Source organism: Squalius cephalus (assembly GCF_949319135.1).
Source record: "Squalius cephalus genome assembly, chromosome: 20".
Taxonomy (NCBI): Eukaryota; Metazoa; Chordata; class Actinopteri; order Cypriniformes; family Leuciscidae; genus Squalius; species Squalius cephalus.
Genome location: NC_137141.1, coordinates 21,041,882 through 21,069,831, shown reverse-complemented (window position 1 = coordinate 21,069,831; position 27,950 = coordinate 21,041,882). Strand labels below are relative to the sequence as shown.

The 27,950-nt window shown below is 36.9% G+C and overlaps 1 protein-coding gene across 2 annotated transcripts; it reads right to left on the bottom strand.

Moving 5' to 3' along the window:
- Window positions 1–35: 35 nt before the first annotated feature.
- On the bottom strand, window positions 36–27,858 carry clic4 (chloride intracellular channel 4). Of its 2 annotated transcripts, none has more exons than XM_079852805.1 (6): window positions 27,411–27,858; window positions 7,365–7,474; window positions 4,522–4,647; window positions 4,320–4,426; window positions 1,309–1,490; window positions 36–1,147 (listed from the first exon to the last, which is right to left on the bottom strand). In XM_079852805.1, the coding sequence occupies exons 1-6, from the start codon at window positions 27,477–27,479 to the stop codon at window positions 983–985; spliced, it is 759 nt and encodes a 252-aa protein (XP_079708931.1). In that variant the 5' UTR covers window positions 27,480–27,858; the 3' UTR covers window positions 36–982. The 2 variants fall into 2 exon arrangements, with proteins under 2 accessions (XP_079708931.1, XP_079708930.1); XM_079852804.1 differs by having other exon boundaries at window positions 4,510–4,647; window positions 27,411–27,751.
- Window positions 27,859–27,950: the final 92 nt, after the last annotated feature.

Below are 27,950 nucleotides of genomic sequence, written 5' to 3'. Positions count from 1 at the left end.
TAAATGAGATGCCCCTTGTAAACCATTTCCTTAAAAAAAAAAAAAAAAATTTTTTGCTACTATTCAAATTGTTAAGGACACTTCAAGTGAAGTAGTTCTACCTCTAGAGCTACACAGGCATTTCCCTTCATGTGTTTCGTGCCATGGGATGCAGTTATGATGGCGCAGCACTCTTAACATTAAATAACGAATCTAGAGTGAATAAGGCAGATCTATAGAATCTCTTCATGCATCTATAGTCTCTGTTAAAGAGGCCTTTCTTTCATCAAAAGGCCACAGGTGCTACGAATTTACTACATGGTATGAAAGGTGCCATTTCTGCAAACAACTGATGACTAATGTATATGATATGAACTTCATATATGAGTTTTGAACTTTGACATCAACATAAGTCAATATGCACTTCATTTAAAACATCAGTAAAGCGTCTTTTGAGACTTCGGTCGGTGTGTTCAGTGGGCTAAACTGCTCTCTAAAACTCTCTGAAAATAAACACTGGAGCTTTCAACACTGTTCAAATGCATTTAGATACAAACAAAACAAAAATGCTTTATAACTCTTCACGTTGCAAGCTTAGAAAAAGCATTGTTTTCAGATTTTAAATCCATAATAAAACAAAAGGCTGGTGAACCCACTCTGTTATTGCTACATAGTGTGGGTGAGAGGAATAGATATGCGTGAGCCACATGCTCACACGCTGTTAGCCATCGATACACTGACAGTATCTGGCATTTTCTGCTTTAACACTTAAACTAGGACAAAAAAAAAAGTAACGTGTGATAACAGCCTTTCGGCCACACCGAAAATGTATGATATGTCCTAAAGAGCTGTAACGGAGGAGGGAGAAATCATGCATTGGGTATTTACTCTAAATAAAAGAGAAGGAAAAAAGGAGTCCGTAGCTATTTTTTTTTCTCTTTCTCGTGTGATGGAAATTAAACAGTCCCAGCGCAGGGAGGGGAGTGGAGGAGATTTTGAGCCATTATTTGACAAGCCGCTTTGCTACGTCAGCGTAGGCGATCTCGATCTCCTTGTCGCTGGGACATGTGTTGGTGAACTCCTCACGCTTGTAGGCATTGTTCAGGTATCTCCAGATGCCCGTCATGTCTTTAGGGATCTCAAAGCCTCTGTACTTCTTTGCCACCACCTGCAAACCGAAAGAGAGAAAATTAACTGGTAAATCCTTCTGCTCAGTTCGTCATGTATTATGGCACATAATAATCATATTAAAAGATCATTTGAAGCCCAAAACAATATTGTGAAATTCTCTTTAATCTGAGGCAGAGGTTGACCTGTTCGACTGGTTACCTTAACGATGTGGAGTTTGGGCAGCAGGTTGCAGTCAGCCAGAGTCATCTCTTCACCGTCTAGGAACCTGCGCACAGAGGCCTTCACCTCCTCCATGCTGTTGTGGTCGATCTCGTCCGGTAGAGGAGAGCACAGGTACTCATCCAACTTCTGCAAGGTCTTCAGCAGTCCCCTTTCCAATGCTATATGTCGTCAACAAAAAACAACAAGTTTTAAATTGTTTGCCATTCACAGAATGTGAACACTCAAAAAGAAATCTAAAGCACACCAAACGCTGACCATCTCAGGTGGTCCACAGTGCGGTTCACTTCCAAGCAAGCAATTTTGCGTTTAAAAGACGTCTAATAGACGTCCAAACACAGCCCTGACGTCTAGGATAAACAAGGCAAAATTTGGGCTGTCAGTGAAAATGTTATAGATGTCTAACCATAGCCCAAGAATAGACGCCCAGCTACGTGAAACATGTCAAAGAAATGAAACCAAACACCTTGTAATCACTGTTGACTTTGCTTACATGATATATCATACATCTTGCAAGTAATTTTGGCAAAAATGACACGTAACCAAATTCAAGGTTATTTTATTTTATAGCCGGACTATATCGGGATTACAGTTAACATACGGTGAAATTATGGCTATTGCTTGCTGGGTTGTAACATGTGTTGTGATTAATAAAAATAAAAAATACAACTTAATCATATAAATCAAAGTTGTTCTTCTGATTTTCACCTTGCAGACAGACAGCCGCTTTAAAGCTTTTTATAATCTGTGTCTGTTTTTCCAAATTGCAAAGACACAACAAAAATTAAAAACTAATTCACTTAATTTAATGACAGAGCATTGTGTTGTAAAAAATTAAAAGCAAGTTTAAGAAATAAAATAAAATAAATAAAAGCAAAACTATTATCAACTACAAACGGAAGATAAAATAGGTCAGTTTTCTAGAAAAATTACATCATCTTGCAATGCCACAGAGTAGACAAATTACAAAAGAAATATCTTTGTATAATATAAAATAATAAGTGCTGTCAAATCGATTAATCGCAATTCTAAAATAAAAGTTTGTGTTTATATATATATATATATATATATATATATATATATATATATATATATATATAATAAATAATATATAAAATATAATAAAATGTATATATATATAAATAAAAATAATGTATAATGCGTATATATATACTGTATATATAAAAAACGTCTGTCTGTCTGTCTGTCTGTCTGTCTGTCTGTCTGTCTGTCTGTCTGTCTGTCTGTCTGTCTGTCTGTCTGTCTGTCTGTCTGTCTGTCTGTCTGTCTGTCTGTCTGTCTGTCTGTCTGTCTGTCTGTCTGTCTGTCTGTGCTCATCAAGCCTGCATTTATTTGATCAAAAATACAGAAAAAAAAGTAATATTGTGATATTACTTAGAAAGATAGAAATCTTTTGTAACAACAATATACAATACTGGTCAGTCATTTTTTTCTTTCTTTTTTTGAAATAAATTAATACTTTTATTCAGCAAGGATGTGTTAAATTGATAAAAAGTGATAGTAAAGAAGATTTATATTATTAGAAAATATTTTTTTTATTTTTAATAAATGCAGTTCTTTTTAACCTTTTATTCATCAAATATATTAGGCAGCAGAACTGTTTCCAACACTCATAATAAATCAGAATATTAGAATGATTTCTAAAGGATCATGTGATAGACTGGATGTCACATGTGACACTGAAGACTGGAGTAATGATGCTGAAAATTCAGCTTTGCATCACAGGAATAAATTATTTTTTAAAGTATATTCAAATAGAAAACTATTATTTTAAGTTGTAATAATATTTCACAATATTACTGTTTTTTTCTGTATTTTTGATCAAATAAACACAGCCTTGATAAGCATTAGAGACTTCTTTCAAAAATATAAAAAAACCTAATGTTTCCAAACTTTTGACCTGTACTGTATATACATATACACGTATAATATTTAAACACAAACTTTTATTTCAGAATCGATTAATCGATTTGACAGCACTAAATATGACATAATAATATAATATAATATAATATCATATCATATCATATCATATCATATAATATAATATAATATAATATAATATAATATAATATAATATAATATAATATAATAATTTAATTCACAAAATTATACATTTAAAAAACTGATAACAAAAGGGATTCCAAAAAAATAAATAAAAAATAGGTCAATAGTGATCTGCCCTCTAGAGGGAGAAAGTTCCAAAAGAGAATTGCAGTGTTTGATTGCACTTCTGCTTAGCTGCCACATAAGGGCATTATTATACCCCAGTGAAAGCTGATACTGACACTTCACATACACAATATTAGCAGGCCACTGTAACAGGTTACATTAAGCTCTAAACTAAATGCAAACTAAAATGCTACGGCATGTTCTGCTCTCCACGAGAGGTCTCTTAGCAATTTCTAGCACTGAGACAATGTTGACAGACTCCAGCTGGAATAGAGAGCTGTTATCACCCACAGTCAACATTTCATAAGGGTGGAGACTCTTGAAGTTAGTTTATGTTCAGGGTCACTGCCAAACTGTTATTGAGCCGAAGAGTCTTTGAGATTGTGCGACATTACACCAAGGCAAATTCCTAGCATATGTATCATTATGACAACAGTTCTACACCCTCTGATAAAAGTGCAGTCGCTGTTCCTTTGACCAAAACTCAGTTTCATGTTAACAGTGTTTACTCTGGAAGTTGACCTAACTATCAAATTGTGGCCCTGCCTACAGCACTAAAGTATGTAAATGAGACACTGGATCCAAGCCCTGCGTTATCTAAACTAGAGACAACACTGTTTACATGCACAACATAAGACATGGCAACCATAACCAGGTCTAATCTATTAAACTAGAGCAATAGAAAGTATTTGTGTGGTTAAACTGAGCTTATCAAATGTGTGATTATTCCACTGAACAATGTACATTTGTTTGTTTGTTTAGAGGTGAGAGAGAGAGAGTGAAATCTTTCTGGTTACCCTCATTGGCATCAGGTTTGGAGTTCTTGATGAAGGCTGAGAACTTGGCAAATATATCCATCCCTGCAGTGTTGGATTCTGGGTGTCTGGCACCAAGTTTAGAGTACCTGAGTGTACAAACATAGCATAAGTCAAATAAATCATTTTGACAGGGTGTTGACAGATGCAACACTTAAATACACAAACACACTCTTTCACTAACTTTGGAGGGCAGAGGACGTCCTCTAGGAACTCTTCGATCTTGTTGACATCTGTCTTGACCTCTCCATTATAGGTGATGAAGGGAGGGTGGGTTCCTGGGGCCAGATTCTGCAGATCAGCTGGTTTTCTACCACAAAGAAAAACATAAGTGCAACATTAATATGGCTACGTTCACACTGTCAGTTTGCCCCATTGCCCCATTGAAACAAAACTTACAGTAGTATCTCGAAAACTGTCTGTATGAACGTGCAACGGGAGTCAAGCCCGTATTCTCTTATCAGTTACCATAGCAACGTCCATAAAACTGAAAAGTTATCACTTTTGATATGTCAAACGTCCAATCAAACCGCGAGTTCATCCGTCAAATCTTCATTAACTATCAGCAGCTTTTATATCTTGGTGGAGAGCGGTACATTTGAATCACGTGTAGAACACAAAACTGACTGGAGCAGTGGACTGAAAATAACCGTACTATAAGTGAATGTAACCGTATTAAGGACTCAAATACAGGACTGCCACCGTATTCTGTTGCGGTGTGAACGTGGCCTATGAGTCTACTTCTCGTAATGATGAAATTATTCGTTTTCAAAGAGACTCTTCAGCACATCTCAACAAGTATGTTCAGTCTATAAACCCTACGCAACTTTGCTCAAACAAATGTGACATGAGACCAAAGCCATGGGAACTGTAGAAATGTTTTAGTATTTAACTGTGACAGGGAGGTCAGCATGGCAGAACCCAAGGACATTTAATGAATTGTTTTTCTTTAGAATACAAGGTGATAAGATGCATACAGTTCGGACAATACAGGGTTTTTTTCCAGAGGACTCACAGCTCAACACACACTTCGCTTTGTATAAAACTAGTATTGGTAAATACTAAACCTACCCCTAAAAGAAATATATATTTGCATTAAAAAAAAAAAACAACGTTCTACATGATTCGTTTTTTCCCCAAACGAGGACGTTGTCCCCTGATATCCACAAATGGAGACTGTGAAATATGAAAACACTTGAGGGTTCAGGAACAGAGGGGGGTTGTGTCCCATGAGGCCTTGAAGGCAGGAACACTCTGATCTTACCAACTACAACAACAGGAAATGACCTCACACCTCTGGCATGAGCACAAGGAGCACCCTATCCCTCGTGTTGGCACAAAGGAAAGGGTAAGAGAGAGGAGAAAACAAGCAGCTCGAAAGAAAGAAAGACAGCCAAATTTCCACAAGCATTATCAAAAACGGTTGTTAAGAAAAGTGCTGAGCCCCATTGTACCCTACTCATATTATATTGGATGGACGGACGGACGGAGTCAGAATGTCAGTTGATTTCAGTTTGGGGTCATAAACTTTAGGCTGAACAATGTCTCTGTCTTACAGCCTCATAAGACACAGACTGAAGATCATATGTGGAAAGTCTGAAGAGAAAGTGGGAGAGAGAAATATACTATAGGTGTGGATGTCATCATCGATCGATGTGAATACGTTTAAATATTTATGCACGTGGCGTCAGTCAGGGATTTCAAAAACAAGATAAAAAAGAAAGAGAACCTTGCAATATTCAGACTGTAAGAATCCTTACAGACTTTAAGAAGCATTTAGGATTCACATATACGCAACACAGTGGATACTATATAATAGCAGGTTAAAGTCACAGCTAATATTAGCTGGCTTAACCTCATTTTCAGACAAGTTCTGAAGTTTCAAAATGTTACCATAGATCATTAGTGGCACACAGTTGTGTGCAGAATCTAGTGTTTCTGCTGCCTCACCATCACACTAGTGTCTTATATTCCTCAGTGAAATCCTTTTTTGAAATACACTTTTATACAAATATCTTATCTCAGACAACTGATATCTTATCTCAGACAACTGTGAATAACTAAGATTGTGAATGAAAATGTTAAAGTCCCCCTGGCCTGTAATCAATAACTGTATCCCTTAAAACAGATCTTTGATCACCAAAATGACATATTTAAACTTTTTTTTTTCTGTGAAAAATTCTTCATGCCTTAAATTAGCTTGAATGCAACTGTTCACCCTTGCTTCATTTAGTATACGCAGAACCATGAATATGCAAATCAGCCCCACCTCCACTCAATCACAGCTCAGAGATCCACTCGGTCAACTTACTGAGGGGTATCGCGCTTTACAACATCGAACACATAACAGTAATTAATATGATTAGCCTTTTGCTTGACTACGTTATCAAACAGCTAATAATGTGTTACTAATGTTACACAAACCATGTTCCCGTTCACCATCTCAGAGTCAGACATCTACCTTCTAACAATCAGTATCTTTAGAAACACTTTGAAAAACTCAGAACGTCAGTGGGGAAAGGCATATAGTTCATCATAACATCGTAATATACATCATACACCCAACTATATTGCTAAATGTACCCGATTTTTCAAATCAACAGAAAGGTATACCGGGATAACCTGGCTTCTCTTGAGACTCCACTGCTTCAGAGCGGTCATAGTTAATGATATACTAAAGCCCGCCGGCACGTTGACGTGATTGGTTACAAAGTAGTTTGTGATGTAAGAAACACCAGTGATTTCAAAACGTGTTTGAGACTGTCTTTACATCACTGCAGTTTTAAAGAGAAAATACTCAGCAATGGTGTTGACTTATGAATTGGACTTTAATTACAATATCAGAGATCAATGACTACCCAATACACACACACACTCTTTTGTTTGCTATCTAAAAGGGGATATAAAAACATTAATGATCTACTTATTTTATAAATAATTTTTTTAAATGAAGACAATGCTGTTCATCCCCATGGGAGATTTTTATCAGATTTAAGTCACTTTTGGGGAAACTACAAAAACACACACCTCTTAAGGTCCACAGTGGTGACATTGAAGACCACACCCTTTAGCCACAGGATCATGAAGAGACGCTGAGAAAATGGACAATTGCCGATACTTTCTCCATCACTGCCCGCCTGAAAGAGAAAGAAAAATGTGTTAGTCTGACTTCCGAAAAGCATATGAAATAAATCATCAAAACTGACATTATTCCAATGAGTTGCTCCATATCAGCTGAAATTTCAACAGTGAACATTTTGCAATCACAGGGTCATTATCGTACAACTCTGTATCAGATTATAGCCAGAGAAAACAACTAAACCACAACAAGAAAGATATTTTAACCTGCTCCATGTTACTGAGATTTATTTGACAGGAAGACTCACTTTAAACCAGCTTCCAACACACAAAACCTACATTAAGAGCAGAAGGCAAGCTGACCCCTGACTCAAAACATGTTGTCCTTTTCCAGAATAAAACAAATCTGTTATAACCCAGTGGATGGTGAGAGCTACAACATTCTAAAATGGTGCACTTTCAATACCAAAGAGACCTTCCAAAACCTTCAAAGTCCTGAACATGTGCAGACAAACTTAACTATATACATCTATGTATACTAGAGATGCACCGACGTATCGGACCATTTTTGATTAATTTACAACATCAGCATCTAGGCTATAGCATGAAAAAGGCAGATAAAACAAATCGATGGTTTATTAATTAACTGCGTGAAGGCACTGAGGTGTATAATGTCTGTTGCATGATCCAAGATTGTAATCTAATATTCCTTCTGCGCTGCTGTCTGCATTTAAAGACAAGAGAAAAAACCTCACTCACTACTCTTGACTAAATAACTTTTGTAACTTTCATAAGGATTAATGAATAGGGTGATTTCTGCAATGCGGAAAACTTGGACGGAATCCAGTCATAAAAACGGAATTTATTGTATAATGCGGAATGTCATGGAATTTGTTTTGTTTTGTTCAAGTTTTGATGAATAAATAAAAGGTAGGTCAATACACTTCAAATCACGATATATAATAGTGTCTGCAAATACTAAGCCGCGAAAAGATTATTTAAATATGAATCCTGCATGTTCTGCGTCACTGTGTGAATGAATGGCGCAGACATCTGGTTTCATTTACCACACACACACACACACACACACACACACACACACACACCGCTCGCTGTGTTTTTCAGCCTCTGCCGCCTCACTATATGAGAACATGAATGCATGAACTTCATCTCCAGATTCACTTCATGAGCATTTTACCGTTTCATTTGACAAAATCTATCGTCACGGTCATATCATAAACATACACAGAAACTCAAAGGTCTTCACGGCAACCCATCAAAATAAAAGTTCAGTTTAACGAAGTAATTGTGACAGAAATATATTACTATTGTACAGTAGAATTTAGCTACGTCTCAATGTAATAACATATGTATTTAATTTATACAGTGAAGAATATGCAGTGTTATGTTACATCTGTTTACTTTATTTCTGCACCTGAAAACTGTTAAACCTACCTAAAAAGCACGGTTTATTTCATATGTATCTGTTCTGTTGTGCATTTTTGTTGGCCTGCTGAATGTTAAATGGATCCAATCCATGTTCATTAGAAATTGTTTGATGATGCAGCAATTAACTAGCTAATAACTGTTGTAAATCTATATTGTAAATAATAATAAAAAAAATACTAAATATCGGTATTGGCCAATAATTGTTTGTTAAAATCTTAGCAGTGCATCCCTAATACAGTATATTTACCCTGAGAGCAAAAATGTCCAATAACAGAGATCCTGTCCAATACTGAGAACAGAATTTGACTGCTCATGTGATTTTATGTGAGGCTGTCCAATTATGTTTTGTGTTTCTTTATATTCTAATGAGGGAAATGAGTGCCATTTAAAAAAAAGCATGGTTATGCATCATGTCAAGGAATTCTTTAGCAATGTATTTACTGGCATTTATCATGCCAATAAATCTAAACCTCAAATATTCAGACAACATGTGTATGTGTGAACATTTTTAAAGACATGAATTCCACAGTGGAGATATCACCAAAGGAGCCCACCCTCCTCCTCCACATCTCTCGGCTGAATACCACACTACGTGTGAACTCCAACACAATAGACCTTCGTGTTTTCTTTCTATCTCTCCATTAGTCCTCCGCCAATCTCCAGAAACAAGATGCGTATGATTCAGAGCATAGAGATGTTCCTGTGTGCTTTAGCAATTCAGATTCAGCTAACTATTCAATGAGCTAACAGTGAGTCTGACCTGACTTGAGAGAAACATGCACCAAAATGTCTTGATCTGCCTCATATGTAGAATTTTAAGGCATCAAGGGTAATATTCCAACCATTCCAGTAATATTGTAAAAATATTAATACAATTTAAAATACCTGTTTTCTATTCTTATTTTTAAATGTAATTTATTCCTCTGATGGTAAAGCTTAATCTTCAACAGCCATTACTCCAGTGTCACATGATCCTTTAGAAAATTATAAATATGCTGATTTGGTGCTCAAGAAAAAAATCCTCATAATCAATGTTGAAAATAGTTGTGCCGCTTGATTCATAATTTTTTTCTGAGTTCTTTGAACAAAAGTTCAAAAGAAAATTATTTCTTTATTCATGTGTATATGTGTGTATATTTATAAATAAATTAATACTTTTATTCAGCAAGTACAAATTAAATTAAATGAATCAAAAGTATTAATTTATTTATAAATATACACACATATACACACTGACCTCAAACTTTGGACGTTAGTGTATATCCTTCGTGGACTTGGCAATTATCTCAGAATTTATTGCAATGTCTCAGTCAAAAAGACATCCAAGATATAAATTATTATTAATTTATTATTAGTATTTTTTTAACGGGCTCTTTATCAAAAATTGTTTGCTGTATATTTTTGTGCTTTTCTAGAACACCTGTATTAAAATCACTTGAGTCGAGTTTCCAGTGCATTTCATGTTAGGTGTTACTAATCATTCATGTATGAGTTTTTAATTACAGTTAGGATGCTGCCTCGTAAGGCAGTAGGCAGAGAGCTAGGTTTTGGAACAGACAAGGAGTAACGATTAGCTAGATGAAATCACCATTTATTGAATGAAAACCCATTCCGTACCATTTCAGGAAGGCATTACACAATCATAAATGGTCTGTTCTGGATTCTAGCACGTTCTCAGTTCAATAAGCCACACAGAGCATCAGATATCTGAATCATCTTTTATTCTTCAGCAGTGTATTGTTGTTAGCTCTCTTGTTATCTGGTTTTGCATGTTGAAAAGAATCCAGCAGTCCAATAAACAACAGATGACTTTGTTCTAGAGAGTTCACTCTCTCGCTTTCATTCTTCCTCCATCTCTCTCCCGTCCAGACTCCCTGCTGGTATCTCTTGTTCATACACTTTCGCTCTCTGTGTGGTGAACAAAAGCTTTACTTCTGTTCAGTGCTCATTGTGGCAGGTCCTTCTCCTGCGGACTCTGGGTTCATTTCGAACAGTTTCTTTTGTTAAAAACAGGCAGATGAAGACTGAATTTGTGCCTCTTTCACATATATTAATAAGCTAACATACTCAAAACAAACCCTGCCATTCCAAAAAAATATATAATAATCAGAGGGGAGTAAGAGTCAGAGATTCAATGGCTCAAAATGATTAAGTGATTCCTGGATTCCTGGAAGCTTTCCTGTAGCTCAAACAGTAGAGCATTGGTGCTTGCAACGCCAAGGTCATGGGTTCGTTTTTACAGGGAAAGCAATAACTGATAAGAATGTAAATGTGTACTTGAAATGCAATGTAAAGTCACTTTGGATAAAAGCGTCTGCAAAATGCATAAATGGAAATGGAAATGGATTCTGCCCAATGAAAGAGGGAACAAGAAGAGTATGTCTCATAGGGACAGGACAACAGTTTCCATAGAGACACACAAATGTTCTATCTGTCCTGTAGAGTTCAGTCTATTAGGGCTGACAATTGACTATATAAAACAACCTGTTACACAAACTCACAGCCAAAAACTGCAACATTACAAATATGGGTTATGAAGAAAAACCATTAAAATCAAAGCGTTTTTGCTATAGCTATATATATATATATACACACACACACACACACACACACATTTATTATCAATGTTTCAACATTATCAATGTTGAAAACAGAACAGTAAGTTGTGCAGCTTAATATTTTTGTGGAAACAGTTATACATTTTTTCAGGATGAATAGAAAGTTTGAAAGAACAGCATTTAGGCTATTTGAACTAGAAATCATTATATTATATTATATATTTATTTTCAAATGTCTTTGATGTCACTTTTGATCAGTTTAATGCTATTCATTTAAAAAAATCTTACTGAACCCAAACTTTTGATAGTGTATACAAAAATAAAAAAAAGAAGATTAAGATTAAAAGATTAGAAGATTGTATATATGCCTTTCTGTTCTCTAGATATCACAGATAAAATATCAAAGGAATCCTGTGTGACTGACAGTGATTGGGAATGACAGAAGAAACAGAAAATCCAGTAATAAGAAAAAAAAAGAAGAAAAAACCCAACATCTTAAGTGATTTCTTGTCTGCAAACATCAGAATATTACAGGGCCGGAGATCATTATGGCTCTGTTTATTTACAGACAAAACCCATTCAAATTTTAAGGAAGTAAAATAAATGACTAAATCAGAAATGGTTTATCACAGAGGCCACAAACAGAAGCTAGTGTTGGTCCAATCAGTTTTCTTGTTGCAGTACCAGTAATGGCCTGCAGGTCACCACAGCTGTGGATTCCCCAGGGTGTGTTCTCTACTCATCTGCTCCATTCATCACAACAGAGAGCAAACAGACTTTCCTCACACAAAGAGGTTTAATAACAAGACCAATTGTTGTTATTAACGAGGATGTAGAGAGTGCTTTTCGTCCACTCAAAAGGACGTCGGCCATTGATGTCCTTGCAGAATTTTATTTAAAAGCATCTAAATTTAATTACTTATGGGTTATAAACTAACTCCAGGTGCTTTTCAATCCAATTTCATAAAGAAGCATATTAACTAACTACAACAAATCCTTCGTGTATAGTAGAGCAACAAGACAAGACAAAAAGCATGAACAAAGGAGAGCAACAGGTGGGCTTTCACAAACTTGAGAGGATTCTCTCCCGTTTACTTGTTAAATCCCTTCCTGTCTTCATTTCTCCCCCTTTTTTATTTTTTACTCTTCCTCTTCTCTCTCACCTCCCCTTCTGCAAGGCCTCTGAGGATGGTGGGGAGGGGAGCAGAATATATTCCAGAAATGTCCGGCATGGGCTGTTGTAAGAGGGTTTTGTTTAGGTTTTGCGATGTCGACTGAGGGCAAGCATTTCCTCTGAGACAGCTGCTCACTCATCCAATCTTTATTAAAACACATTCTATTTGACTAAAATAAGCAACAGCTACACAGCACACTACTCACACCTCAAGACATGGGAGCGTCTGTGCTGCATGTTTTTAATCTGTCGGTTTTGAACAGAACTGACGTTGTTCCCTTAAAATCAGAATGGTCCAAATGACCTTTGAAAGAGGCACATGGGCAAAAATGAACGGCAGCAGTGTTTTTGCATTTCTGTTTTCCATAGATGTTGCCCTCTATACACATCTCTCCATTCAAGGAGGTCTAGCTCACTCTCTGATCCATATGGATGACTCTCCAAACACAAACAGAGCCCTTTTGTTCAACACCTCTTAAAAACACATTGGGTGCATCCAAAAGAAAAGAGGGAAAAAACAGATGGCAGTCTGAGGACGTAAAAAGACAGGCTGTTTACCTTATATGGCAACACCGAAACCTCTAAAACATAAAGCTTATAAATTTTTTTTTTTTTTTTTTTTTTTTAAATCAAATTAATAAATAAACCAAAGACAGATAATAAAAGACAAAAGATAATAAAAAGATAATAATATTTATTTATTGCTTTTCTGTTCTAAACTTCCCAACTCTTTGTACACTTTGCTGCTGACGTTTGACTCTCCAAAAAAGTTTTCAAACTTTCTGATTCAGTGAATCAGTTTAAAACATTGAATGTTTAGAATGTCAGAATTGTAGTAAAGAGGATTTTCTGGTTAATACAATTTTTTTTTTTTTTTACATTTTTTAATACAAATATACACATATAGGCTACTGTTGAAAAGGTGATTTTTTTTATTTATAAGTTGGAAAAGCCTGGTATGTTATCAAAGGCTGCCTGCATTTATTTAATCCAAAAGAAAGTGAAAAAGTAATATTGTGGATAAATTTGTAACAAAAAAACGCATTTATTAATTATACAAGTCTTTTTTAAATCCCTATTTCTCAGGTATTAAAAGGTATAGATATAAGTTTTCAGCTATATCACCCAAAAACCTAGTTCATCATCACTATATTCCCTGCTATTATGCTTTCAGTTGCATTATAATAATAATAATAATAATAATAATAATAATAATAATAATAATAATAATAATAATACGTTTTATTTATATAGCGCCTTTCCAGGGCTCAAGGACACTTTACAATGAATAAGCAACAATAATGGCAAGGGACAATGACAACATACAAAACAACAGTAGGTAGATGAGAGTAAAAGTACAGTAAAGGAGAATTAGGTAGATGGGGCAGCATACAGCAGAATACAATCAGACAATGAAATGTAGTACAATTTAAGAATGGTGACATTCAGAAAATAAGTGAGTTTTGAGCATAGTTTTAAATTCGGAAATAGTATTAACACAACAGAGTGATTGGGGGAGAAAGTGCCATAGTTTGGGTGCAACAACACTGAATGATCTGCCCCCCACTGAAGCTAGGCGATGCCGAGGGACAACGAGAAGGCTAGAGTCAGAGGATTGTAAAGAGCGAGTCGGGTGTAGGGGTGGAGCAGGTTACAGAGATGAGGGGCAGCCAAGCGGTGCAGAGATTTAAAACAGAGCAGGAGAATTTTGAATTTAATACGGTAAGTCACTGGAAGCCAATGAAGATCGTACAAAAATGGGCAGAACGCTTGGTGTGGGTAAGTATTCTAGCAGCAGAGTTTTGAATGTATTGCAGATAGCAGATAGGCCAATGAAAAGGGCATTACAGTAATCAAGACGTGATGTGACAAATGCATGGATGACAGTTTCAGCATCTTTGATACTGATAAAGGGACGGAGCTGGGCGATGCGACGTAGATGAAAGAATGCTGATTTAGTGATAGAATTAATATGAGCCTGGAAAAATTATGCCACATTCTCTCACAGGTAAATGCTAAGTATTTCTTAATAAACTGTGCAACACTGTCAGGGACAGATGAATGATTTGAACTCCCTAAAGGAGAAGCACACATAGCTACAGCTGTCCAGTGGAGACAGTGAGTCATGGTGCAGTAGCTGGTAAGTGTGTCATCGTCTCCATCTGATCTGCACTCTCTGTGAGTGATCTCATCTCTTCCAGCACAGCTCTAAAGACGTCACAGAGGGCAACTCAATCTGAATGCATGAAGGTGGAGTCTCTCTCTCTCTCATATATATATATATATATATATAATATTTCACTATATTAGTGAAGACACTGCATAGACTTACTAACCCACCCAACCCCTACCCCTAAACCTACCCATCACAGAAAAAAAAAAATCACACTAGATTTAAATAAAAACATGTTTTGACCCATTTATAATCCTTTTTAACCAGTGAGGACCAGTAAAATGTCCTCACTAGTCGGTTTTCATAATATTTCACTATAAAAGTGTGGACATTTGGCCCTCACAAGAATAGCTAAACCTGTACACACACGGCACAGCACCCACTCCTGCCCTCTATTTCAGCCTCCCTTGTTAGGTCACACTGTGAGATTCCCACAGGACAGGAATGTGTGTGTGTCTGTGTGTGTGTGTGTGTGTGTGTGTGTGGCCAAGGGGAAGTGCCCAGCAGACTAAATTTAGAACCCCAAACAGCCAAACTCTTCACAAATCACAATGTGCTCATTCTCCAGCCCCTGTGCACAATCTGACCACGGTGTTACCTTATAAGGAAGGAAAGAAAAAGGGAAGGAGAAAGAGAAAAAAAAATAAGACATACAGAGTGTAAGAAGGATTTCCAATTGCAGAGAAACAGATTGAGACACATTCATTTTTCAAATGACATTCGCATCAGGAAATCTATGATTTCATGTACTGATATATGGATGGTATTGGGACCCCTTTTGAGTGGGAAGAAAGTCATGCTCTCTTACAAAGTTGCTATTTAGACTCCTGGGGGGAAAAGTATCACGGTTTAGACAAAAATATTAATCAGCATTTTAACATTGTGAAATAAGAAATATTTTTTAAGTTATTAAAACATGATTTCTGAACACTGGAGTAATTGCTGCTGAAAATTTGGCTTTGTGATAATTACATTTCAAAATATTTAATATACTTATTTTAAACTGTAATATTTTTTCAAAATAAATATACTGTGAAACGCATCATTACCTACCCCGTTCACGTGAAAGTAGTCTTAACAAAATCGCTTATGTGCAAAGGTACAGCCAACTTTCAACTGGCAAAATTGTCTGTGGTCATCAACAGCATCTAACGTGTACTGAAGCTGAAACATTTCAAAACATTCACTCAAATTGGTATCTGAAATATTTATTCAAAAAGCTCAGTTTCCCTTCAAACGCTTATAATAAGGAAAACAACTGAACATTCAAAAGTGGGAAAGATACATAGACATCTAAAAATAAATATACTGGCATTTGAATTCTGCATGTTTCCAGATTCCATGCAGGCCTCCCGTACGTTACGAAGTCTGTGCAAACATTCCCAAAACATTCCTCCCAACAAAAAAGCAGACCCCAGACTGATGACTCACAGCCACGCTCCCAGCCTGTCATCGGTCACCAGCACACACACACACACACACACACCAACGGACACATGCAGAGTCTCGCCTGACCTACACCACTGGTTACACAGTGTTGCACCAGCTGAATAAACAAGTGTTTTTCAAATGAACAAAAACATGGAGATCACTTTCTTTAGGAGAAGAGAGACAATCAGCTGTGAGATCTGACAAGACTAAACGCATGCAAATCAATGCCAGATTCCAAAATGAGCTTATAGGCTAAATTACCCCATATAATAATTCAGAATCAAATCCCTCCTGCTTAGAAGACCTTGGTCAAATTTGCCTACATTTAACATTTAAAATAAAATTCAAATACTGGTGTTGTTACAGGAGTCATAGTACAGTGACATCCAATGCCATTATGGCACAGGACATCCACACAATCCTGGCAGTGCTGACACAGCTTTACTGAACTCACAGGCATATGCCTGTTAAACATGGCAGCAAAAGGCTGTCACACACCAACACAAAGTTAGATAAGAAAAAAAAAATGAGTAAAAAATGATCTATTCTATGTCTCACTGTGTTCTTCCACTTATCCACCGGTGCCCGCAGCGTGATGCTGCTCCACACAAACTCCATCTCTTCATCTGCTCGGAGTTTGGGTCACTTTAACATACATTTGGGAATGCAGCATGCGGCAAACATCTTCCCGTACTTGTAACGAGACAGCCACAAATATTATTGGTGTAATTTCTTAAAATATTTTAAATCATATTTTTAAAAAAATCAAAATTATCAGAAAAACCACAATTACTTTTCTTCCCTAAACTGTGCAGCCCTATAAACTAACTACACTGAAATCTTGTTTCCTGATACGATATTATAATAAACCCTCCAATATTTAAATATTCAAGTCACTATGTGAATATTTTATATGATTAAATACATGATATTTAATATACATCCAATAAGTTTCTTGTTTAATTTGACTTGAGGAGCATTCCCAGAAACTAAATATTTTGCATCAATCATCTGTTAAACACAAACCTCCAAGTGTACTCTGACTCGCATATTCTGTCTGCTCCGATTAAGGATGAGTGACCGACGTGACAAACTTTTCATTGGTTTGAAAATAAAGGACATGCCCACACAGAACCAAGAGGACACAATGGAGCTCCAAACAAACGGATAAAACTTGCGCTATCTCGCTAAGGCTCGCTATCCTGAGATGACTGCAATGCAGCTTTCTAGATATCAGCCGTCTGTGAACGTGACTGGCTGAAGGACATTAAAGAGAGAGAGAAAACAGGGGGTGAAAAGTTTGAGCCAGTATTTTGTCCTTCAGACTGTTCAGTAAGGACAGATCTCATGCAGTGAAAGCATTTGACTCTGGTGCAACTGGATCCCTAAAGGCCAAGAATGTGTCCATGTCTGTCTGCTCTAACAGTCCTGTGTCATTGTGAGAACACACGAAAACACACAAACTTTCTCCGATCAGAAAACAGACATGCTGGGGTTCTCACCAATCTTTTGGAGCATTTAAATGTCTGTGTTTATTTAAGTTCCCATCTTGGCAGCTGATAAAACACTGAATTGCATATTTAACCATGAGAAAAAGACTGACCACTAGTTCGGGTTAAAAATGGAAGCTGTGAGACATGAAAGGACACTCTGAGCTGTCCCATAATCCTTCTCCAAAACGCTTGAGGTTTCGACAGACATGTCACTGTCTACAGCACAGCAGATCTGAGCCTATGAACTCCTCATGAATATCAAAAAAGGTTAAACAAAACATTTCACAAGTAAGACTCAGCATGTCCTGTTTATTGTCTAAGGAGCAATGGTTCCTTTAAAAACGCATACGAAGATAAAAATAAGGCCAAACTATGTCACTCAATTCATGATTAAACTATAACTCTGCAGGGAAAAATCGCTAACATCAGCTCAAACAAAAATCAAACCAAAGGCAAAGCACACTGAAGTCATCTGACTCCACATGCAGCCTAAACAATAATTAATCTAAAGAGCCAATCAAAGCAGAGCAAGGGTTATTGTGGTTGCATCATCAGCACCTGGACTGTGTAAAGCACCTGAGTGACAGTGTCCTTCTGCAAAGTAAACATCACCACCGTCACATGGTGATCTGGCTCATTTTCCAGAGCTATCAACTCCATGTGCACACTGAGGTAGAGGATTGGGTAGATCTAAATTATTATAAATTGTAAAGAAAATGTGAATGAAACTCACACTGCTTCCATAAAAATGCTAGGGTGTTGTTGGTGGTTGCTTAAGGGTGTGTTCACACTTGGCATCTTTGGTTTGATTAAAACGAACTCTGGTCTGGTGCGATTGCTCTGTTACTGTGGTTCATTTGAATAAGTGTGCCATCTGAACCCTGGTAAGCACCAAACAAGTGAACCAAAACCCTTGAAAAGACGCTTCCACACGAACTCTGGTGTGGTTCGAATGATAGGTTGTTTTTACACTGGACACGTTTGCTGTGGTCCGAGTCCGATCACGATTTGTTCTGGTTTCACACTACACTCGATTCTAGCGAACCCTGGTGCATTTGCGTGCATCTTACGTCATCACAAACATGCACAAACATGATAGAAAACAGAACGCAGGTTAATATATTGTGCATTTTATTTATTTGTTGCTGTTATGCACAGCAGAGTAAATAACACTTGGGTTTACTCTGTATGTGTGTCACATGAAGGCGGCTTTCTGCTGCTTGCAAACTGAATCTTTAGAGGAGACTTTTTTTTATGTGATTGCACGTGATATGCGCAAATACACTGCAGGCTCACTCTCGCTTGTATCCAAGGTAAATCATCAACGCCCTCATCCCTTACATGCGTTTTATTGAACAAAATACATCGTAATCGGCTACAACACGTGCAGGTTACTTTTCTTCCAAAACAAGTGCACACCTGAGTCCATGTTGCTTTCACAATGTTGCGAATCACAGCAAAGTTCGAGTGCAAGCGAACTCAGACTACCTCCTTCAGGTAGTCTCGGGTTCGAGCCTCGGTTCGCTTCCAGGTCCACATGACAGCACATTACCGATTTTTCATGCGAGCCGTGCCCCATTCCGAACTAAAATGCCGGTGTAAAAACGCCCATATATGAACGCAAAATGGACCAAAGACATGTAAACGAACTAAAACGGGTAATGATTAGGCCTGAACGATTAATCGCAACAAAACCGCACGCGATTTGCCATTATCTTATGCGCAGCTTGTCAGTGGAGTGCGGCTGATTGGTAGTAAATACTGCCCCGTTTGAACGCCAGAGGGCGCTCTCACGCAAAACACGCTAAATATGCCCCGCCGCAAAAGTACAATAATGCACATCATTCCATGAAAGCCCTATCGCTGTATCTGAATAAGGCCCAATGACGTGACGTGCAATTTTGATGTCCAAACCCCTTTATGAAGTCAAAATAAGGAAATGTTTAATAAAAAGCACATTTATTGAATCTATTGATCTCTGTTTATCAAATGATATGAACATATATTGAGGGTATTACAAAGTGTAAGAATTATTAGACATTATAGTCACATAATGTCATACCGGATAACTGTCCGGACCTTAGAGTGACATACAAAAAAGCCAAACAAACTGTAAAAAATCTAATAAACCCTAACATCTCTGCCACAGGCATTATTGTATGAGTCTTGACAACAATATATTTAAATATTACAAAGAATATGACATCCAGTTAATTGTTAGGCTTTGGAGCATTCTGTCCCAAAACTGGCTGTCAGCCAATGTCATACGGGATAACAAGCAAACTGGAGCAATTTTATTGTGAATTTTATTTTGACACGATGTGAGACAGCATGTTACACAATCAGGAAGACCCTAAAGGGCCCCCAAACAATGGTGAAAGGTAAGTATGTCTTTCATAAAATGTGTTTAACTTACCCTTTTTCCTCACTAGCACACTATGTAGTAAAATCATGTGTCATATGGGATAACGCTAAAATAACATATATAATGTGGATTTTATGTAAATATGTTTATTTAGCATGAATTTACATATTTGGAAGTTGAAGGTAAAGGTTGCAGATTTCTATAGGTAGCCAAAAATACTGCCTGATTAAGATTTAAACTGAGTTTTGTCATACCGGATAACAATTTTGTCATATAGGATAACAGTTAGTTTCTGTTAGCCCATAATGTCATCCGTTATCTTGGGTGGCATGTGTTTGACAATATATTTTTATACAGTTTTCAGCTTTAATTTGTATAATTTCCATTCAAATTGTGATATTAACATATCATTAACATTGTTTAGTTGAATATTAGCAAATTATATAATTCATAATAATATTTAATTACAATTACATTTAATTATTGTCCAACCTGTCATATTGGGGAATCCGCCTCTTTAAGAACAGGCCATCCACTCTAGTGACATCAACATGCATTTTTTTTTTTTTTGCTTGATGGGCATGTTTGACTCATGGCCCTAGACCAGGTATGTAAGAAATGAATTTTGAAAGAAATCGGCCACTAGTTGGCGCTAACGAGTTTTACGGCTCTGTAATCACGTGGTGTTGCACACACCCACACAATATGCATATCATTTGATAGATCTCCTCATGCTGAACAACTTTGCCTCAAGATCCACTGCTGTCAATCAAACCGTTCATTAAATATTCGTGAATATGTTTAAAAACCTACTTTTGCGAACTAGTCCTAGGTTTTTTGCCCGATCGGAACCAGACCAGTCTAGGACAATTCTCTGGACACTCTAGATCAATAATTATTGAAAAAAAGTTGAACTTTTGCATTTGGGTGGCTGTAACAGGGTCATTTAGAAAAGGGGCTTGGCAAAATACACTAAAAAGTCTATAAATCCTAAAGGAAAACTCGAAAATTGATGAGCCTATGTGACATAACATTCTAAAAAAGCAAGCAAAATTTTATGGAGATTGGACCATAGGTGGCGGCGCTATAACTGTCAAAAAGCTTTGAAAAACACATATTTCCTAGTAAATTGCCTGTATTGGCTGTAAATGGACTTTTCCATCTATTATTTCAGTGGTTAAAAGCTTGCTAAATAAAACTTAATGTCTTAAATGCTTATGTGCTTAAAGGCCTTAAGGGCTTAAATGCTTGAACCCCGACAATGTCTATAAAAAATGTAGTGTTCATTTAATGAAATTTAGTAATTCAAGGTACTTCAACCCATTAATAAGATTTTTCTTTATAAATATGTTGTTCAAATAAATGATGTTCAGTGAAATGAGTGAAGATCGCCTACTTTAACCCTTTACATTATTTATGAATATTGATGTAGAGTGACTATGATCATCAATAAAATGGTTCAAGGTACTTTTCAGTACTAAATTAAACCTAATGTTGAAAAGTTGTGCTGTTTTGATATTCATAAACATGAAAAAAATTGTTTAAATGTATTTGTATACTTGCCAAATCTGGGAAGAAACCACACTGAGTTTGTGTGTAACAGTTTACACACTGAAAACCACATCTGTATTTCTTTACAGCCTAATTAATTTCCTTAGAAAAACATTGCATAACATTAATTATTTATGAACATTATTATGTGTAAGTGTTGTAAAAATGACAATTCATGTGTTAACTCATATGGTGTCATACCGAGTAACAATTTAAGTCAGGCGGGATAACGCTGTTTTTTTCCATTGAAATGCATAATTTCACTTCATGGAGTTGAGGAAACAATAATAACATGTTACCAAGTCCAGTAAAACATTTTCAGACATTTTGCATTTTAAATCACATTGCAGTGTTAAAATGTGTGTTAAGAACTTGAACAAAAGGGTCACGTTTAAAGAAATCACAATATAATGAGAAAAAAAAAGTTGTGCAAATTTTTTTTTCTGAGCTCTAAATATTGTTTACTGCATCACTTTATATATTCATTAAGTATTATTGATTTGAAAAGTTTTAATATTATAATATTTAGAAAATGCATTAACGTTATCCCGTATGACATTTTGACTGGTGTCGTCACATGATTCTCAGTTAAACTGCTTAAAATACATTGTTTAAAATTGAGATTTTAGTAACAAGTAAAAAACATCCCCATAAAGATAATAACTACTTTGATGTGCAGTTTTAACCTATTTGAATTTTTTATCAGTTGAAAACCTTATTTGTCACTGGCCCATAAACAGAAGATTGAAACGCTTTGATTAAACATGCTTATAAACACACGACTGCCTTATTCTGTGTAAGAAGGTACATCATCTCACAGAAGGATGCTCAACTGTCGTTATGAAGTGAGTTTGGGGTGAATGCATGTTATTAAATGTTGTCTGTTGTTGGAAGAGGTTCATAAATGCTTCTCATGTTTTGGAAAGATGTTTGACGCGTGTTGTTTTTTCAAATGCACGTTATAAGTGACTCAAACTCACAGTGCTTTCAGATGGAGCAGCGTTTACAGAGCCGTACATCAATGACAAACTGCACAAAAAAAATAAGTCGCAGCCTTTCCTATTTTAAAATCGCGATAAGCCATCTCGATTTAAGTGCTATTACATGGAAAGTGTGATTAATCGTTCAGCCCTAGTAGTGATGTCACAAAATGTGACCCTAAAAAGGACAGAATGCTCAAGCATAAGCCTACCCGTTTTTGCCATCACAGTTTGGTAAAGGCATCAGAACCGCGTCTCCTCGCAGCAAATCTTCGTTTGTATGTGTGACTGCCACTGTTTTGACTCCTTTACACATTTTTTTTAAGCTCTTCACAAGCTGGTCAAAATACCATCATATGTAGGCTACGCACACACAACGAGTGCATTTATCCTAGCACACACCATTGTTTTGGATGTTTGGCAAGCGCCGACACGCCATAAAAGCCGACCAATCAGGTTGTGAACGTATTCCTATGCCTTTAGGTTCGGTGCCACTGTAAACGCTAAGCGGACCAGGACAATGGCTGCATCTAAATATACTGCTCTAAATATCTGTAATTTACCACACTTCTAGATGTTGCAGTCTGACATCTGATCTGATAACCATGAGATCTGCAAATCCTTCCGCCGTCCAAGGCTTCATTACTGCTGCATCATACTCTAGAGAAGTCACATCAATTTAATAGACACTGATCCCATTAAACCTCTGAGGCTGATCTCTAAATCTCAAATCCATTAGAGAACACTATAGGATACTAAACGAACCAACCAACTAAAAGAAAGACAAAGAATTCTAAACCAGTAAGTACTGATCAGATTCAGCCACACAAGAAGTCTGTTCAGAGCCCTTTTGAAACGCTTTGTATACTAACACATGCTGCAGTGTGCTTTAATGGCGATCAAAGCAAAAATCTGAACATGCACATGGTAAAGATGACCAGCAGGTGCAGCTGTACAGAGGGAGGGAGGGAGGGAGGAAGGGAGATGACTGCATTATCAGCTGCTAGCAGGGGCAAGGTTTGCTTGGTGTCTATGGCAACAAAGGGGCTGGTCCTGCTGTGATGTTGTGCTGGAAGAAAAGGTGGAACAAAGATGCATTACATACATGCGGTTAATTATGAATGAGAGGGACATAAAACGACAGAAAGGGAGGGAAAGAGGTCACCGTTATCAGTGTTATCATCTATTGCAGTGTGTGTGCACTTTCGAACAAATAAAACTAAACTCTCTTTACCCAGGCGCTATAGAAACAAAACACACACACTATAAGTGTCGCTGTCGCTCATCTGATATCAGCAGACTCTGTCAGTGCTGAAAGAGGGAGACCTGCGGTCTCTCTTCATGCTGTTCCACATCAAAGCCACAACAGCAGAATTGTTTTAGCACTTGCTCATGTGCTAATTTTGGATGCTGATTTCCTATGTCATGATCACTGAACTGAACTGCAGTAGAAAAAACACTGCTGTGTGTCAAGCTGTCTAAATACAGGACCAGCAGTTATAGACAATTTCCTGACAACCTCATTCATAAAATCGCATTACATTAGAAGTACAGTATCACTGAGAACTACATTATGTTATCAGACCGATATCAAGCACTTAATACAGTGTATGACACATCACAAGATGCTGAAGAATACTCTTAAAAAGGGCATTAGGAAGAGAAAAAGACGGTCAATTTATATTTTAAAAAATATTAAATAAAAACTGCGGTTTTGTGACTTTAAAAAAAAAAGCCCTCTAAAATGAGAATGACCCTATATTATTTTTTAAAGTGCCCCTATTATGCCATTTTAATTTTATTATGTTTTGGAGGTCTCCTACAACAGGTTTACATGCATCTTCAAAGGTAAAAAAAACTGTTTCATTTTCTCATAATATGCATTGTACATCACCACATTTTTCAATGATTCTCAAACGGCTCATTGAATGAATCATTAAATCCCTCCTTTCGGTGAGCTACTCCGCTCTGATTGGCCAGACAGCTCAGTCTGTTGTGATTGGTCTACTGCTTACAGTGCTTATTGGAAGCTAAACGCGCATTACCATAACTGAACTTCAGCTCAGGAGGCTTCCTCAGTCCTCAGTGATTGTACACACTGTAAAGACAGTAACGATGATGTTGATTTTACCACATCAATCCAAACACGAGTCTGATGATGATGCATTGGAATAACTAGTTATTCAACCCGAACCTCTTGGCAAAGACGACATGAGCAGGAAGTTTCTCAGTGATGCGCTAATCAGTTTGAGGTACATTATGAGATGTTGCAGCTGTAATTTCTCACCATCAGCATTAAAAAGTGTATTCATCAACAAACCGATGTGTTTTTCTTATTTATTGCGGTGGACATGCAGGAACTGTATTAACTGTATCAATAACAGCGCGTACGTTAGCCGAGCACTAACATGAATGACTGATGAAACAAAGTTTGCAAAACAAATCTGCATTAATACAAAGTTTTAGGTAATAGTGGCCCACAGATGATTTGAGGTAGTATTTGAGTAAGACAGTAATAACGCGAGTTAGCTGGAAACTTACACAATATAAAACACAGTATATTAAAACGAAGTATTTTGAACACTCGATAGAAAATATTTACATCAATAATTATTCACACTTACAGGTTGTGATTCTGAGGAGCAAGCTGGTCCAACTAAACTGGGTACTTGACCCATCTTTCACAAGCAAGCGTTTTGCGAATCCTGCATTGAACTCCCGAGATTTGAGAAGCAGTCTTCAGTAAAATGACGTGTTTGAAGGCAGGACAAGTTGTTTGTGGCCAGACAACATACAACATAGACAGAAATTATGCAAATGGATTATCTAGTGAAATAGAACTGTAAAGCAGTGGGATATGAATTACAGATGACTCGTTTAATCAGTTCTTTCTTTTGGTAGACATTAACTTTATTTATCGTGCACTTTCGACTTTACAACTTTGCAGAACGTTTACATTCACAAAAAGCTATATTACACACCGCATGAAACGGAATATTCGAAAAACCATAATAGGGGCACTTTAATGGTGTTAGCCTATAGAAACACAAACATTAATAAAAAACAAAAAATGTAAAACATTATTTTAAAATTATATACTGTTTTATGGTAAAAAACAAAACAAACAAAACATGATTATTTAATTTTTTCTGAAATACTTTGATTTTAAATATTAATAGGCTTTTGTATTTGTCTCACTCTGGATTTTTGGATTTTTTTCAATAGGAAATATGCAAATGCAGTCAAGAAAACTCAACTCCACTTCTCAGATTTCATGTAGGGTCTTAATCTGTTAGAAAATAAAGCCTGTATTTAAAATATGAGTCTGTTCTAATGTTTTACAGGGTCACTTCACAACTTCTCGAAAAGAGCTGACCTATACAAGTGTCTTCTATTGTGACAAACTGCCGCAATGTTCATTGAATTATTAATTACAGTCCATTTAATACAGCAGAGGCATCCTTTAATTAAAGCCTCGGGAATCATAAACTTCTGGTCAGCGTTTTCAAGACTGAAATCCAAAGTCCTTAGCTTTAATACACTAGTAATTTAGTAACCATGCGGTTCAGAGAGGAGAGCTTGTGTCGCACATTTCCAAACGGACATCAGACCCCAAACATCCAGTTAGGAGCCCCCTCCTCTTTCTGTAAATCCCTCCCCTCCTCCACTTCCCTTCTCTCCCTCCTTTCAGTCTTTCAGGAGTTTTCCCGCTCTGCCGGGCAGAAGGCCTTCGGAGGGAGAGAAAAGAAGAGAAAAGCAAGGGAAAGAAAGAGGACAGCAGGGTTCCCTGCAGTGGAGAGGAATTCGAATAATTCCAGTTTGATTACTCTGAGATCCAGAGGAGGACTGGATTCTTTCTATTCAGTTTATATTGGAACTAATATCTTGAGAAGCAAACCAACAAGAAACAGATCCTGCTAACACCATCTCTGGTGACATTAAACAGATCTGACTGATTCATGTGTGGAGTTAAAATATGACACTGTTATGAAGGCAAAACAATGTTGAAGTAGATAAAGAAAGGCGAGGTTTATGTGTTCCATTCAAAGGGTATTCAAAGGGTTTCACATACAAACACAATGCCCTTACTAAACAGAAATATCTTGAACTGTAGCACAGCATTTGGGCTCTTTTGGCTCTGTTTAATGCAAGCCTGGGTTCCTCTGTATCCTGTAGCGGACGGATTTCCTGCAGTCGGGATTAGGAACTGCAGATGTGCATTGTTTCTCATGCAACCTCTCCTCAAACCCACGTGCTTTGTGCGTTTAGATGAGGGAGAAAACTCTTAGCCCTTTATTTTTGTCACATATAATCATATAAATATGAAAGAAACAGCACATAGTCCGATAGTGAGTGATCTTGAGAAAACGCCTCCACCCATTTGACATTCACATGGACACAGTGTCATCATTCAGTCTTACTGTAAAACACAATGGCTGAATCATATTTCTGACATCGTTTTGGATATATTACGGGTTAGGGGATTGTGAATTAAAAAAACATTAAAATGATTCAAAAAACATAATTATTATTCAAATTATAACAGAAGCATGTGGGTTTGGAAGGTGTAACGTTAGGCTTAACGTTAGAGACTGACAGTCTCGCCATTCACTTTCAACGCTTCTTTTTTTCCATATAATGAAAGTAAAAGGTGACAAAGGGTATCGTTCTGCCTAGTATCTCGTTTGTATTCACAAAAGAAAGTCATTTGGGTGAGTAAATGATAGCAAAAAAATAATAATAATTTTTTGGGTACACTATCCCTTTAATCCCTACTTAAGTTAAATGATTGGAGTTTCTTAGTCAGACTCCTAGTCTTACCTTCACAAAAAGCTCGATGACGGCTTCGTTATCCCCCTTCACACCGTTTTGAGGTACCGAGAGAGACATCCCGAACTTCTGCCTTTATACGGACACGTTCACAACAACAATCCTCGATTTCTTCACCTTGGCACAAAAAGTTTTCCTTTCACGCCTCCCTCTTTCTCGAACCGAGTTTTTCGAGCACAAATATCACTCTGTGTTTTTACCAAGCGCAACCGAAATACCGAGAGTCCGATTAAATCAAGCAATGAGCTTTTCCACGAGATTCTACAACCTAGAAACACATCACTGAGAAAACCCGACAGAGTCCGCTATGTCTCCTCCTCAACTGCTCTCTCAGGATGGCGACGAAGAGGGGGTGAAATCAACGGGAGTATTTAAGGCGGTGATGTCATGCGCAGTGGACTGAACGGGCGCGACCGAATCGGTACCGTGCCGCGTGCACAAGAACTAGAGCTTCCTGAATGCTAAATTTATATAGAAAAATAATCTGACTTTTATTTTAATTCTCATATATTGTTACAGAGAAAGCTTTTA